This window comes from Chrysochloris asiatica, unplaced genomic scaffold (genome assembly GCF_000296735.1).
Source record: "Chrysochloris asiatica unplaced genomic scaffold, ChrAsi1.0 scaffold00287, whole genome shotgun sequence".
Classification (NCBI taxonomy): domain Eukaryota; kingdom Metazoa; phylum Chordata; class Mammalia; order Afrosoricida; family Chrysochloridae; genus Chrysochloris; species Chrysochloris asiatica.
This window is the reverse complement of record NW_006408805.1, coordinates 1,922,771-1,938,123: the sequence shown is the minus strand read 5'-3', so window position 1 is coordinate 1,938,123 and position 15,353 is coordinate 1,922,771. Positions and strand designations below refer to the sequence as shown.

The following is a 15,353-nucleotide window of genomic DNA, read 5'->3' as shown; positions in this document are numbered from 1 at the left end:
TGAAGCAGAAGTCATGAAATCAAACAACATACTGCATTGGCAAATGCGCTGTGTAAGACCTCTTTAAATGTTCAAGAACAAAGATATTAGTTTGAGGGCTAAGGTGCACCTGACCCAAGCCAAGGTATTTTCAATAGCATTTTATGCATGTGAAGGTTGGATAATGAATAAGGAAGACCATAGAAGAATTGATGTATTTCAGTTATCATGTTGGAGACGAATATTAAATGTACCATGGATTACCAGAAGAAACAAATCTGTGTTAGAAGAAATACAGCCAATGCTCCTTAGAAGCCAGGATGGCCAGGCTGCTCTCATACTTTGGACATGTTATCAGGAGGAAGACATCATGGTTGGTAAAATAGGGGGTCAGTGAAAAAGAGGACGGCCCCTAACAAGATGGATTGGGGCAGTGGCAGCAACAGTGGGCTGAAATATGTAACAACTGTGAGGATGGCACAGGACTAGGCAGTGTTTCATTCTGTTATGCATGGGGAAACTCTGAGTCAGAATCAACTCAATGGCACCTAACAACAAGAAGGTTGAAAATTAGGGAAGCAGAGACACAAGTTTGCAACAACAAAACCCTAAAGATTAAAAAGAGGGAATGATGTAGCTATAGAGCTTCCAAATGAAGAAGAACTCCAGTAGGTACCAAGAAAAACAAAAAACTTAACCCTAACCCTAAAACTAGACCAAGCATTACTCCTAGCACAACCCCTAACATTAATCCTGGTGCTAATCATAACCCTATCAGAGATAGAAGTCCTAGGTCTAGCCATAGTCCTAACCCTAACTCCTTACTCCTACCCACCCCTAGAAATTAAAAAAAAAAAAGATTCCTGAGTATTCTATACAGCTGGATTTCCTTGGAGGGCAGCATCAGTTTGGGTCAGAGATGAGTCCCAGGGTCCCACCTATCACTGTCATCCTGGGCTTCAGGAACAAAATTTCAGAACCTAGAATCGACCTACCTACCCAATCACAAAGGGGTAGAATGACTTGGTTAATAGGGAGAGGAAGATGAGGAAGGGGATTGAGGTACCAGGTGCCATGAGGGGGAAAAGAGACCCTGGTGTGCTGTTGATGAGGATCTGGGCAGTGGATGGGACTGAACACAGTGGTTACAGATGGGGGCTGGGGCCTAGGACAGAGCTTACCAGCTCAGATGATATTAGACTCCTGGACCTTTGCTCCCAAATAAAAGCGGCTGAAGAGGAAGGGGGTCAGGTTGATGGTCTGGAAATTGCCCTTCAGCACCATCTCTGCCACAGCCCGCCCCACAGCAGGGGCTTGCTGCAGGCCATGACCACTGAAGCCTGTAGCAAAGTACATATTGGCTACGAGTGGGTGGGGGCCCACCACACCATTCTGGTCAAAGGTGTTGTAGTCGTAATAGCCAGCCCAAGCGCTCCGAACCTGTAGATACACAAGTGACGTTCTTAGGAAGGAGGCAGACATGCTCAGCCCTCACTCATGGTCAGGGGTGAGAATACCAACAATTTGCTGAGGGTCCTGACGTGGCACTGTAGGATAAGCACTGGACTGCTAACCATAATGTCAGTGGTTCAAACCTGCTAGTTGTTCTTAGGAAACACTACAGACTCACTATGAGTCAGAAAACAGTACACAAGCTATTCTACTGATGGGGTCCAATGGGATGGGTCTGACAGATGTGAGGTCAGCAGTTGTGGGTGGTGGGTGAGTCAATTCCAACCCTATCGACCCTGTGTAGGGTTTCCAAGGAGTGGCTAGTGATCTTGAACCACTGACTTTGTGGTTCAAACCAACTTTGCAGTCCAGAGCATTAGCCCACTGTACCAATGGACAGGAATTCCAAGGGGAGCAAGGCTCCCCAGTGCTATCTGTTGTCTCCAATGTCAGAGTTACCTTCAGAGTCTCAAAAGCTGGTACCCTCTGGGCCAAATGGGGCCACACCTTTTCTTGGAAGAAATCATAGTCCACTTCCAGGTTCCCTGGGTCTGGTTCCTCCTCCTGGGGTGAGAGGTGGGGAAAGGTTTGTTTTGCCTGGGACCCAGATCTCACAGACTTGTAGACTAGTAGGAGGAGGATGGGAGACAAGATCTCAATTCTACCTCAATAATATTGCATGGGACCTGTCAAAGAGCCTGAGTCTTTAATGACAAAAGGTCTGTCTCTTTCCCAGTACCCCGCATCCACTGAGGTTACCTCCGAGGGGCTACGGCCACCGACATAGTTGTTGCCTAGTCCTTCACGGCGGAAATAGGTTCCATTAGTGTCTGCAACGAGTGGCGTCTCCAGGCCTGGTCCCTGGGGGCAGTGCCATAAGTACACATACCTGCCACAACCAGCGAGGTCAGGAAACCGAGAGGACAGCTCAGCCAACAGCTCCCCACCACCCCTGTAGCAGACACACATTTCTTTTCTTCTCTCACCAACCTCCTTTGCTGCCCTGAGGGAACTCACCTTTTCCTCGGCTCCACAGGGAGCTTGGTGCCCTGCAGGGTGCCAGGGGGGCCCTTCCCAATGCCAGCTAGCTCTGCGATCTGCCCAGACCAGGCTCCTGCTGCGTTGATCACTATGGCACACTCCACAGGCTGGTACTCCAGGCTGTGTGCCATCTTTACCTGCAGGTACCAGACAGTGAGTAGAGGGAGGCTCTTGGCCAGACACAGATACCATAAGAGGCATATTTCTTCCTAAATATGCCCATACTGGAAGTGGGTAAAAGAAGATCCAAACAAGGAGACCATCACCTTTACTGGTTCCTCTACTTTGGTAAAGAAGATAATCAGGTGAGGAACTTACATGGGTTTCATGAATCCTTTTCAAAGTGACCTTTTCCCCGTCTGTGTTTTCCATGCAGCTAGATGAAGCGATGAAACCTGTAGTAGCAAAGAGAAAACAACGAATAAGCACTTGTGCTCTAGAAGAGCAAGGAGATGATGATCTCATTGGTTTTACAGGGAAAGAAAGTGGGAGGATGGGAGCTCCCTACAGACACTGAAGCAAACAGACTGTGTTGCTGATGAACATGGACATACTCAAGACAGGAGAATACTGGAATTCTTAGTTCACAAAGAAGTCAAGATACCTTAGGACCACCCTTCAAAGGAGACTCCCCCACCACTCACAGCCCTAGCTGAGCCTGTGAGTGAGAAATTCAGAGCTGGTGAGGGCTATGCCTGGTTGGTAGAGGAAATGGTAGTGGACTCACGTGTGACCTCTCCCTGGCATAGAAGGACTCCCATGGACTGGACCTTTCGGCGAAGCCCCTGCAGGAGACACCAGGGGTCAAACCAACCTTCATTCTCCATCCCTGTGGTGAGAAAGAGAGCTGATGAAGGGGAGCTAGGAGCTATTTTCTTCTATTTCCTGCCTCTCACCCCAACCACCAACTACTTTTTAGGGCTCAGAAACTGGGGAAGATCAACTGGACCCTAGTCCAATCTGCTGAAGGATGGAGAACCAGTGTGACCTGGGAAAGACCCTGATGCTCAGAATGGAAGTGTCCCCACACTGAGGTTGGCTGTGGGATGTTGAGACTTCCAACCTGAGGAATCCCTTTAAGCCCTGAGCCTGAAGAAAAGCACTGTGCCCTTTCCAGGCAAATCTTACCATAAGAAGCCAGTGCTACTCCCTCAGTGTTTATCCAGGGAAATTTGTTCCTGAGCTGCTCAGGGGACATCAGACACACTTTAGCTCCCTCCTGTCTGAGAGAAATGAGTGTCACTGAGGGTGAGTTTACACAGGGGAGCATCACGTACTCGTCCATGAGTGGTGATTCCAGCTTATCCCCGCCACACCAACCTAGAAATTCCTTACTCCTGAGTGGGGGAAGACCAGGCACCCTAGTCAAGGCTCTTCAGCATAAAGCCCCTCTGTCCTGCCTGGATCCAATCTCCCTCTAGTAGCCCTGAACTCCCCACTACCCTCCAAAGATCCATGTCTTTCACAGCATGGTAACTCTGCCGCCACTCCTCCTGCCTAGTACGGCCTTCCTCTCTTTCATGGAGGGCAGCCCTTGTTAGTGGAACAATTATCTCCTCTGTGATGCTGCCCTCAAAGCCATCTCCCTCAAGCCAGACTGCCTATTTCATGACCTACTAGCTCCTTGTACTTCTCTTATCACAGGTAAATGGGAGTGTGATGATTAAATGAGTCAGTATCTATAAAGCATTTAGAACACGTTATGTCACTACCCAATACCAACTACCTTTAGGCTGATTCCTACTCACAGCTACCCCATGTGTTACAGAGGACAGCTACTTCATTAAGTTTTCTTGGCTGTGGTGCTGTAGGATAATGCGCTGGACCAAAAGGTCAGTTTGAACCATAGGTTGGTGGTGCAAACCCACCAGCTGCTCCTCGGAAACTCCACTCAGTATTGCTATGATTCCAAACTAGTTCGATGACACTTAACAATAGCAACCAATCCTTATGGAAGTGGATTGCCAAGCCTGTTTCCCACTGTGTTGCCGGGTGGGTTTCAAACATTTGCCTTTTACTGCTTTTGCTGTCGAGTGCTGTCCAGTTGGTCCTGACACATAGGGACCCTGTATAAGTTTCCAAGGAGCTACTGGGGGTTTGAACTGCTGATCTTGTGGTTTGAAGTGTAGTGTCTATCCTACAGCGCCATACCAAGAGTCCCACCTTTCAGTAGTCAAGTGAAAACCATTTGTGCAACCCAGGGACTTCCCTGAGGTCATCTTGTTGTTAAGTGCTGTCGAGTCGATTCCAGCTCACAGTAACTCTATATAGAGTATCTGAGGAGTGGCTGGTGGGTCTGAACCACTGACTGTGTGGTCAGAAGTCCTACCACACCACACCAGGGCTCTCCTGATGTCACTAGTAGGGCTTATATAAGTGTTCATATAAAAACATATAAAACCATGTCACAAAGATGCCTCCTCTTGAGTGAGCATGAGAATCAGTAAGAGCAGGGATGGTAAGCTACTGCCTGTGAGCTGAACCCAGCTCACTTTATCCAATGCAATAAAGCTGAACCGAAACACAGTCACATTCACTGGTTTATGGCTGCTGATGTGAAAGAATGAAATGGTTGTGACGGGGACTGGGTTGTTGTTATTGTTGCTAAGTGCCGTCTAGTCAGTGCTGAGCCATAGTAACTCTGCAAAGGGTTTCTAAGGAGCGACTGGTAACTTTGAACTGCTGACTTTGTGGTTCAAACCGACTTTGCAGTCCAGAGCATTAACCCATGGCGCCACACCAGGACCCGAAAGGGACTGTAAGACCTATCAAATCTAAAATATTTGCTTTACAGAAAAAGTTGTTGTTGTTATTGTTGTTAAGTGCCTTTGAGTCGGTTCCGACCCATAGCGACCCTGTACAGGGTTTCCGAGGGTGTAAATCCTTACTAGAGTAGATAGCCTCATCTTTCTCCCGCGGAGTGACTGGTAGTTTCGAACCGCTGACCTTATGGTTCGCAGCCCGATTAGTAACCACTACGCTACCAGAGTATGACCCCTGAATTAGGGTCCCTGTTAAAAAACCAGATTCCTAGAAAATTCTTCTTCTTTATTGTTTGGTGTCATTGAGTCTGTTCCAAGTCATAATGACCCTACATATTAAACACTGCCTGGTTCTGTGCCTTCCTCATGATTATTCCTGTTTGGGCCCATTGTTACAGCCATTGTGTCAATTAATCTTGTTGAGGGTCTTGTTTCTTCTCTGACCCTCCACTTTACCAAGAATAATGCCCTTCTCCAGAGACTGGTCCCTCCCCTCCTGATAACATGTCTACCACAGCAAGTGACATGAAGTTGCACGATCTTCACTTCTAAGGAACATTCTGGCTATACTTTCCCTCCCTAGAAATTCTAATTTCCTAGGCCTGGGATCTGCCAGAGATGACCCTTATGATCTGGCACATTCTAGAATTCCTGCAGCAGTTCTGTGTTCATATCTGTAGCACAGCACCTACTCCAGAGTACTGAGGCTCTGTATATGTCAGTGCAAAATGGTTGAGAATCAATGAGCTCCTTAGGGCCAACTCGACTGTCCCAGCTGCCTGACTTGGTGCAGGAGCCCGATGAGTGCAGGAGGCTGGCCTGGCGCTCACCTCTGCACCTTCACGTTGCTCTCCATGATTGCAGCGCCCTTTTCTGAAGCCAGCAAGAGATAGCCTGAGGGGTTGAACTGGAGGTCCAGGGGAGGGTCATCGACCACAGCCAGGTACTCCTGTGTTTGAAGAAAAGTTGATCAAAGAAGTTGTTTTAAAGATGGGACATTCTTAATTCCTGGCTTCCTCAACAACTGTTCCTGAAAACCAGACAGAAGCTCTTCTTTACGAGCCAGCACTGGGAAGAAAACCCAGGGGCCCCATTCCTAGCTGTCTGAACCACTCCTGTTCCTGGATCCCCTAGCCAGCTGGGCTGCTCCTCTCTCTGGGCTAGGAGTCACCACCCTCTACCCCCCAAATGTCACTTCCCATACATTGATGTTCCGTAGAAAGTTGGCTGAGAAGAGGGAGAGCTGGATGTTCTCAGGCAATGAGAACTGTTGACGGATCCCTCCCACAGAAAGCCCCGTGGAGGCCTGTGAATACTGTGGAAAGACAAGAAAAGTCACGGTAGAGCAGTACCTTGTTTTACACGAACGGCAGTTTTAATTTATATAACTTAAATTATAAAAGGAAACTTTGATGTGATGCTGTAGGATAAGCACTGGCCTGCTAATCACTAGGTTGGCAGTTCAAACCCACCACCCACTCCTAGGAAAACCCTACACAGGGTCCCTATGAGCTGGAACCAACTTGAGGGCACTTAACATCAACTCATAATTTACAATCTAAGAGGAGTTGAAAAGAATAAACCCATATGCAAGTCAGTCAGAAGCCTGAAGAGAGCACCAAAACCCTCATCAGCAGTCTTGCAGAACAGAGGGTCAACAGGGTGGGGGCAAAGCAGTACAAAATGGTGAGGACCTGGAATTCCAAGGGCAGCAGCTTAACATGTAACTGAAAAACAGAAGAATGTGACCTAAAACTGGTGGCAATTTGGCAGTAACAAATAAGAACGATGTAAGTGAAAAAAACCTCAGAAGTAGAGGAAACCACAAGAAAATTGGGAGAGTTGTTAGCACAGCTTGAATAAAGGCTTTCTCAGCTAGGCCTCTGAGATCGCCAAAGTGCAACATTGAGAAATTTGCTTTTACAAAACACCAGTTTATTGCCAAGCCTTATGGGACTGTTTATTAACAAGGTCAAAAACACAGTCCCTACACTTTGGGTTCCCCAACTTAATCAAGGGTTTTCCCGTTGCTCCCTCCTTTGTCCCTACCAACTGAAAAACCAAACCCACTGCTACCTAGTCGATTTTAACTCCTAGTGTCCCTATAGGACGGAGTAGAACTGCTCCATAGGGTTTTCTGAGACTTTACATCTTCCAGATAGCAGCTGCGTTTAAACCAATGATGTTGTGCTTAACCCACTGTGCCACCAGGGCTCCTTCTTGTTCCTATAGTCCTTAATAAGACAAGTCCTCTTTCTTATCCACTCAATGTCTCTCTACCTTACCCATGACCTTACCGTGTGGTCCCGCTCCACCACTAGCACCCGAATGGCACCTCGTTGCTTCTCCAACTTCTTCAGCCAATAGGCCACAGACAGGCCAAGCACCCCACCTCCCACGATCACCACGTCCACTTGTTCAGGGGGCAGGTGGCTGGTTTCATACAGTGGCTCCCAGGTCCCAGGCAGGACTGACTGGATCTTCTTCTTAATCTCAGACAACTTCCCATCCCAAGCTGTGGGAAGAGTCATAGTCAAAGGCCATACATATCCTTCCCTTGTGGTGGGGAGCTGGATGGACACTGGGCACAGGCTAACGAGACTGAGCGGGCAGTCCTTACTGTTCCCCTTCTCTCACAGCTTTGCTTTGCATGCACTCTGCTCAGCAATGCAAGACTTGACTTCCTAAAATTAACACTCTACGCTCTCCCTGGGCTAGGGGACTCAGACATGCTTGTCTCTTTCTTGTTAGTCATTTCTCTCCTGAGTTACAGATGCATAGACTCAACTGCTTTGTCATCTCCACTTGCATAAACCAGGCCCAGGGCCAAGAAGCTCTGGCCTGCCGCAAGCTGTAGTACGGCCACTCTGAGAGTGGCACCTTAACCTGGATATCCACTGCCACCAACAGATCCATGTATGTCCTATCTATTATCAAGTCCTGATAACTCTGCCTTCTGTTTTGATTGCCTGCTAGGATTTCCCCTTTTCTGGTTTTGCCATGACCAGCCTATACCAAGTCACCATAATCTCTCACCTGGTCTCATATACAAAAGCCTCCAAAGAGTTCCTATTGATTCCACTCATTCCTACCCCACCTCTGCTCCTGATCTTTCTCCTAACCTCCCAACTAAAATGAACTTTTCTAAACACCGATTTGATCACATACTCCTTGTTTAAAACTTTCCAAAGTTTTAACACTGCACAACCTGGGCTTCTGTCAACCTTACATTGGGCTTTTCCATTCCAGTCCTTGATAACACCTTATTTTTATAACAGAATCTATGCATGTATTTTCTTTGCTGACAAACTGTCCACTTGTTTGCCCACCTGCTTGCTTTCTTTAGATTTCAGCTCATATTATCACTTCCTCAGAGCAGCCTTTCCTGATTTTGTTAAGTGCCATCGAATTGGTTTCAAATCATGGCAGCGATCCTATATAGGGTTTCCAAGGAGTGCCTGGTGGGCTTCAGCCACCGACCTATGGTTAGCAGTCCAGTGCTGATCCTACAGCACCACACCAGACTCCTTCCTGATTCTTGATGTTGTTGAGTGCCATCAAGTCAGTTCTGACTCACAGCAACCCATATAGTGTTTCCGAGGAGTGGCTGGCGAGCTTGCACTGCCAACCTTACAATTCAAACTAACCTTGTGGTAGAGTGCCACACCAGGACTCCTCCTGATCCCTTGTTGTTGTGAAGTGCCATCGAGTCGGTTCTGACCCATAGCGACCCTGTATAGGGTTTCCAAGGAGCAGCTGGTGAGCTTGAACCACTGACTTGCAGTTCAAATGGCTTTGCAGTCTGATGCATTAATCCACAGCGTCACACCAGGACTATGTCCAATTCTCCTATCACGCAGTCTCATTATTCTGGGAAATGTATACCACGTGACACATTTATAACTTTTGAGTTTTTGATTGCTTTATACCGAATAAGATCCACGAAGGCAGGAACTGTGTCTACCTTTGTCACTACCGAATCTCCACCCTAGCACAATCCCTGACACATACTATGTGCTCATGTGCTCTAGCCAAACCCAAACCAAGCCAGTTGCTGTGGAATTGGCTTCAAGTCATGCCGACCTTGTGTGTGTCCGAGTGCTACACAGGGTTTCCTGTTGTTGGGAAAGACTGCCAAGCTTTTGCAGTGTGATGAATCACATTTATACGGCCTTTCTATTGATGGTCTTACAGCTTCAACCAAAAGATGGCTAGGACTAGATAAGGTGTATAGATCCCTAACAAGGGGATTGGTCAATTATGCTATCCTGCTGGGCTTAAAAGGAGCCATCCCAGAGGTGGCAAGGGGGACCTCACGGCCACCAGGGAAGAATACCCAGGAGTGAAATGTGTCCTTTAGACCCAGAGTTCCTGTACTGAGAACCTCCTAGGCTGAGACACAAACAGAGCAGTCCAACACCAGAGATGGGGAGAAGCAGTGGCAGAGAAATGGCTGCCGCAGAGGTAGCAGAGCTAGGAGACTGACGGGAGATGCCCAGGGAGTGCTTTCAGGCAGGAGGCCTGCTGACACTGCAGGGGTTTCCAGGCACTTACTGGTGGAGATAATGAGCTTTATAACACTTGCCTGAGCAGGCAGAAGCCGAGGGACTGCGGAGCTGAGAGGCCAAGGCCCAGAGAGAGGCATGCAGGTGGCCATAACTGAGAAGCTGTCCTGACCGAAGAAAAGAATCCTGAGACAGTTCTGGTTACGAATTGTAACCTGCTACTTTCCTATAGGCATCCTGGTGTGGTGCTGCAAGATAAGCACTGAATTGCTAACCACATTCTAACTGCAAGGTTGGTGGTTCAAACCCACCAGCCATTCCTCAGAAACCCTATACAGGGATGCTATGAGTCAGAAACAACTCGATGGTACTGAACAGTAACTTTCCTAATAGGGCCCATAACCACGAGTACAGTTTGCAAGTTCTATGTGATCATTGTGGTGTTGCAAGATAATGCATTAGACACAAGATTGGCTTGAACTGCAAGATCAGCTGTTCAAACCCACTAGTGGCTCCTTGGAAACCCTAGATAGGATTGCTGCGAGTTGGAACTGACTCGATGGCACTTATCAACACTGCAACAAATTATTTGTTGTTGTTATGTGCCGTGGAGTTGGTTCCGACTCATAGTGACCCTATACAGGGATTCCGAGGCTGTAAATCTTTATGGGAGCAGAAAGCCTCATCATTCTCTCGTGGAACAGCTGGTAGTTTCGAACTACTGACCGTGAGATAGCAGCCCGATTCATAACCACTACGCCACCAAATTATAGCATCCAGCCTCAGTAGTAAGCCTTGGGCAGTTGGTGTCAGAATTGGTAAAGTTGGCCTTCTGCCTCAGAAATCAGCCTTAGGCAGTTGGTGTCAGAATTGGTAAAGTCGGCCTTCTGCCTCAGAAATCAGCCTTAGGCAGTTGGTGTCAGAATTGGTAAAGTCGGCCTTCTGCCTCAGAAATCAGCCTTAGGCAGTTGGTGTCAGAATTGGTAAAGTCGGCCTTCTGCCTCAGAAATCAGCCTTAGGCAGTTGGTGTCAGAATTGGTAAAGTCGGCCTTCTGCCTCAGAAATCAGCCTTAGGCAGTTGGTGTTGATGCTTCTCGTTTACCCCTTGTGAAGTCAGAGGTCACATGCCCATCATCCCATTTTTACACCGTTCTTTTGGAAGTGTCTCTGGATACCCAAACCAAAGCCATTTCCATCAAATCTGGACTCAAAGCGATGCTGTATATCATTTTCAAGGCTGTAAATCTTTAAGGGAGTGTAAAATTGCCTCTTTCTCCCTGGAGTGGCTGGTGGGTTTGAACCGATAACCCTGGTTAGTAGTCCGGTGCTTATCTTATAGTGCCACCAGGGTTCAAGGGTTTGGGATAAATTAACCCTTTTGCATGTCAAACCTAACTCAAGAATCTCCAAGACTTCTCTCTCCAATATAACATTCACTCTTCTCAGCATTGGACTCTTTCATCACCTGGCCTTACCTTACATGTTCACAATACTTTTCATATTACCGCTCAAACTCTGTTACCTCATTGTTTTTTGCTACTTCCTTGCAAAAGAATGTAACATTTTCCTCCTAAACTTTGCTTAGTTCTCCATACTTTATCTTTTGGACTGGTCGCATGTACACGTACTTCTACAACTGTTCTAGCTTCATAGCTTAGTAGTCCAGTGCATTCTTGAATTGTGCAATCTAGTCTTTCAATTGGTCAGGGACATATTGGATTCTCCTTGTCTTGCTTCCTTTACGGCCATAGCACTAAGCACTGCATTCTGTACATGCATAGGACTAATGCATCGGCCTGGCCCCCTGTTATTCTGCGGTAAACGGAGACATAAAAAGATCTAGGATTTGTCACCTCAGAAGGTGCCTGTCCGGGCCCTAAACGCTCCGGTAGTCCGAGTCTCATCCACCTCCTCTAGCCGACCCTTTATTTCCCCATAGTGGGCCGGGAACCCACGGGTCACATAGCGGGAGGGCCACCCAGAGCCACACTGATCACTTACCCAGAGTGGAGGCTCCTCTGCGTGAGCCGAGCCTCCTGGCCAAGAGGCACCGGCACAAGCGGAGCTGCAGGGCCCGCCGAAGCATAGCACCTGCGAATGCTACCCTTGCGCGCCACACCAGACTCCCGAGACCGTCACCACGCCAAGGTCATAGCCCCGCGCCACAGGCCCTCCAGGGAAGCGCTCTCATTGGCCAGCGGCCTCGCCTTTTCTTGTTTGTTCTTTCCGGCCCCGCCCCTCCACGCTATATTGTTGTTGTTAAGTGCCTTTGAGTTGATTCTAACACAAAGCGACCCTGAGAAGCAGATGGTGGGTTTGAACCGCCAACCTTGTGGCTAGCAGTCCAAGCACTTATCCTACAGACTCCATGGACAGGTTCCTGTATTCTCGGGACTTTCCAGCGGACTTCGGCCCTGGCCCGGCCCCCAACTACCATTGGCTAGCCTCCGGTTACGTCTGTCTTGCGCGACTTTAGGGCTTCTTTGGGCCGGGGAAGGGGAGGGGGAAGAGCGGAAGTGCGGCTGAGCTGGTTTCCGGGGCCACTCGTGTGACGTGTCCCGCGCTTGGCGCAGCAGGAAGCGGCGGCGATCGTGGCCTTAGTTCCCGGCGCCGGCCCCAGATCCTCTCCTGCTGCCGCCATGCTCGACTTCTTCACTATTTTTTCCAAGGGCGGGCTTGTGCTGTGGTGCTTCCAGGGCGTCAGCGATTCATGCACCGGGCCTGTTAATGCGCTGATTCGTTCCGTGCTACTGCAGGTACCGCCCCCGCGGGATCGGAACTCCGGGCTCTCCCTTTTGGACCCCCTCTCCACGTCCCCTTCGGCTAAACCTGCCCCTCACTCCCACCCTCTCCACCCTTTTTACACTAGCCACTCACCGGCACTTCACCCACTTCAGACCTCCACCCAACATCCGGACGCCCACCCTCTCCGGTTTCTGGGACTCTAGCCGTATTCCCGCTCGTCTTAGCACCCCAGCATTTGCCACCCACCCTCCCCACACCCCCAGCAGCTTGATTTTTTCTGTTGTTTTGAAGGGTGGGTGAGATGAAGGATAGGGAAACGGCTTTACAGAAGTGTAAGTGGTGTACAGCTGGTAGTACATTAGGTTGTTTATATAAGGACTTCAGATCCCACGTGTCTAGACTTCTCTCTCACCTCTTCCCCTCTTGCCCCTAACTTGATATTTCCCCTAACTCGCATTTTCTCTCTGGGTGAATGCTATGGAGAAGTGCCCCAGTATCTCCTTGTCTTGGGGACAGGTTCGACTTGGACAGTATGTCTGGTTCTTTCTCTAGGTAATCCTGGAGGGGCCTAAATTTAGGTTTTCTCAGGATAATCTGGTTTGTTTTTTTGCCAGGAACGGGGAGGTAACAACTCCTTCACCCATGAGGCACTCACACTCAAGTATAAACTGGACAACCAGTTTGAGCTGGTGTTTGTGGTAAGTGTGGTGCTTGTGGTAAATATTTTAGAGGGTCAGTGGTTATGTTGAGTGATTCTTAACGTATTTCTAATTATAAAGAGTGTTGATTAATTGTTCCTAGTGATGTTTGGTGAAGTAATGAGAACACTTATAAGGTGAGAGTGGGGCAGAAGTTCCTAGGTCTATTCACAGAGCTTGGCTGCCCCTCAAGTCATGGAACCCTGCCAGGTGGCTGAGTGTTCTCTGCAGTCCTGGGTAGAGTTGGCTTCCCTCCTTTCTGGACTGGCATGTAAGCAGATCTGGCTCTGTTTTTTTCCCCTGAACAGGTTGGTTTTCAGAAGATCCTAACACTGACCTATGTAGACAAATTGATAGATGATGTGCACCGGCTATTTCGGGATAAGTACCGCACTGAGATACAACAGCAAAGTGCCTTAAGTCTATTGAATGGCACTTTTGATTTCCAAAATGACTTCCTGCGACTTCTTCGGTGAGGGATCCCTCTACAAAGAGTTGTAAACTGTGAATGAAACACTACTAAATGTGCTGCCCAGTTCATTGACATTTTGGTGTGAGGGTTCCTTCTCTGGACTCAGATTTCTGTCATTCTTTGTTCTGTGTAGTGAAGCAGAGGAGAGTAATAAGATCCGTGCTCCCACTACTATGAAGAAGTATGAAGATTCTGAAAAAGCCAAGAAACCTGTGAGGTCCATGATTGAGACACGTGGGGAAAAGCCCAAGGAAAAAGCGAAGAACAGCAAAAAAAAGGGGGGTAAGAAGGAAGGTGAGTTTGGGGTCCTTGGATATAATGGGATTGGAAAGGTACTCCTGCAGTGCTAAGGACTGAGATGGTTCCCTACGTTTCTCTCTATCATTGCTTGCCTCCCACTCTCACCCAAATGTCCACCACCCTCACTACCATCCTAAGTCCTTGTGGTCTTCAAGATGTGTGCTGCAGGTTTTCTTTTAGGGATTTGGAAGAATTGTTTTTATCGATTGTGTTAGAATTTGGTCTTTTTCCTCCAGTGAGCCTTTTTCTAACAGGTTCTGATAGTAGTCCTTTGGCTACCAGCAAAGCAGTCCTTGCAGAAAAATCAGGTCTCCCAGCAGGACCTGAGAATGGGGTAGAACTTTCCAAAGAGGAGCTGGTCCGCAGGAAGCGAGAGGAGTTCATGCAGAAGCATGGGAGGGGTATGGAGAAGTCCAGGTGAGCATTGTGTTTGGGAGCAGCCGAGTTCTTGTCTCTGACTCAGGGGCAGATGAGCTCCTTCTAACCCTTTGCACTCTAACTCATTGCAGCAAGTCCCTGAAGTCAGATGCTCCAAAGGAGAAGGGCAAAAAGGCACCCCGGGTGTGGGCACTGGGTGGCTGTGCTAACCAAGAAGTCTTGGATTATAGTGCTCCCACCACCAATGGAACTCCTGAGGTTGCTCTGCCAGAGGACATCAAATTGGTAAGCAGCAACAGGGGACAGAGTGCCGGTTACCATGAATCAGAAATTGAAGAAGAACTGGAGATAGTGGGGCAGTACTTAAGGAGACCTGGGGATGCAATGGTTACGAGCTGGGCTGTTCACTGAAAGGTTGGTGGTTTGAATCTACCCAGTGGCTCTGTGGAAGAAAGACTTTATGATGGAGAAAGTACAGCCAAGAAAACCCTGTGGGGCAATACTTTTTTACATGGGTCCTTATAAGTCAGAATTGACTTGACAGTACCCCACAACAGCAGTACCTGGATTTGAGTGCAGGGGAGAGTTCCAACCATCCCCAAATCAAAGAGCCAGAGCAATGTGGTGTAGGTTCAACCCTGGCCTTATCGCCTTTGGAGCTTTTAGTGTCCCTGATCCTATCTGTCTCCCTTCTCTACATTTTCCAGATTCGAGGGACAGGGCCTGGGGGGCAGCTTCAGGATCTGGACTGCAGCAGCTCAGATGAGGAAGGAGCCTCTCAAAACACCACCAAGCCTAGGTAGGGGCATTTCAGGTAGAGGTATGGTATGCGTGGCACCAGAAATAATATGTGACTCCTGCCTGCTGGTTTTGTGTGCATCCATGATTTGCTATGCCTGCAGTGCTACAAAAGGTACCCTGGGTGGCATGTTTGGAATGCTGAAGGGCCTCGTGGGTTCCAAGAGCTTAAGTCGTGAAGACATGGAATCTGTGCTGGACAAGATGCGTGATCATCTCATTG

At 48.4% G+C, this 15,353-nt stretch overlaps 2 protein-coding genes across 2 annotated transcripts in view; one reads left to right on the top strand and one right to left on the bottom strand.

Moving 5' to 3' along the window:
* Positions 1-1,164: 1,164 nt before the first annotated feature.
* Positions 1,165-11,825, bottom strand: FOXRED1 (FAD-dependent oxidoreductase domain containing 1). Its single transcript, XM_006874572.1, has 11 exons — positions 11,741-11,825; positions 7,532-7,749; positions 6,439-6,549; positions 6,065-6,183; positions 3,601-3,695; positions 3,200-3,301; positions 2,791-2,867; positions 2,449-2,609; positions 2,191-2,320; positions 1,891-1,995; positions 1,165-1,419 (listed from the first exon to the last, which is right to left on the bottom strand). The coding sequence occupies exons 1-11, from the start codon at positions 11,823-11,825 to the stop codon at positions 1,165-1,167; spliced, it is 1,458 nt and encodes a 485-aa protein (XP_006874634.1).
* Positions 11,826-12,378: 553 nt separating this feature from the next.
* The window catches only part of SRPR (signal recognition particle receptor (docking protein)), a 12,641-nt gene continuing 9,666 nt past the window's right edge, over positions 12,379-15,353 (top strand). Inside the window, exons 1-8 of the mRNA XM_006874583.1 lie at positions 12,379-12,495; positions 13,099-13,182; positions 13,491-13,654; positions 13,788-13,948; positions 14,209-14,371; positions 14,464-14,617; positions 15,040-15,131; positions 15,235-15,346. Of these exons, the coding sequence (XP_006874645.1) occupies positions 12,379-12,495; positions 13,099-13,182; positions 13,491-13,654; positions 13,788-13,948; positions 14,209-14,371; positions 14,464-14,617; positions 15,040-15,131; positions 15,235-15,346 (1,047 nt within the window). The remainder of the gene's footprint in view (positions 12,496-13,098; positions 13,183-13,490; positions 13,655-13,787; positions 13,949-14,208; positions 14,372-14,463; positions 14,618-15,039; positions 15,132-15,234; positions 15,347-15,353) is intronic.

Bases quoted from the DNA above. Each gene is read 5' to 3' on its own strand.
- FOXRED1 (XM_006874572.1), bottom strand. From the start codon at position 11,825: ATGCTTCGGCGGGCCCTGCAGCTCCGCTTGTGCCGGTGCCTCTTGGCC. The intron at 2,321-2,448 runs GTGAGTTCCCTC...TGGTTGTGGCAG, and splicing joins CCTGTGGAGCCGAGGAAAAG to GTATGTGTACTTATGGCACT. The intron at 1,996-2,190 runs GTAACCTCAGTG...CTCTCACCCCAG, and splicing joins GTGGCCGTAGCCCCTCGGAG to GAGGAGGAACCAGACCCAGG.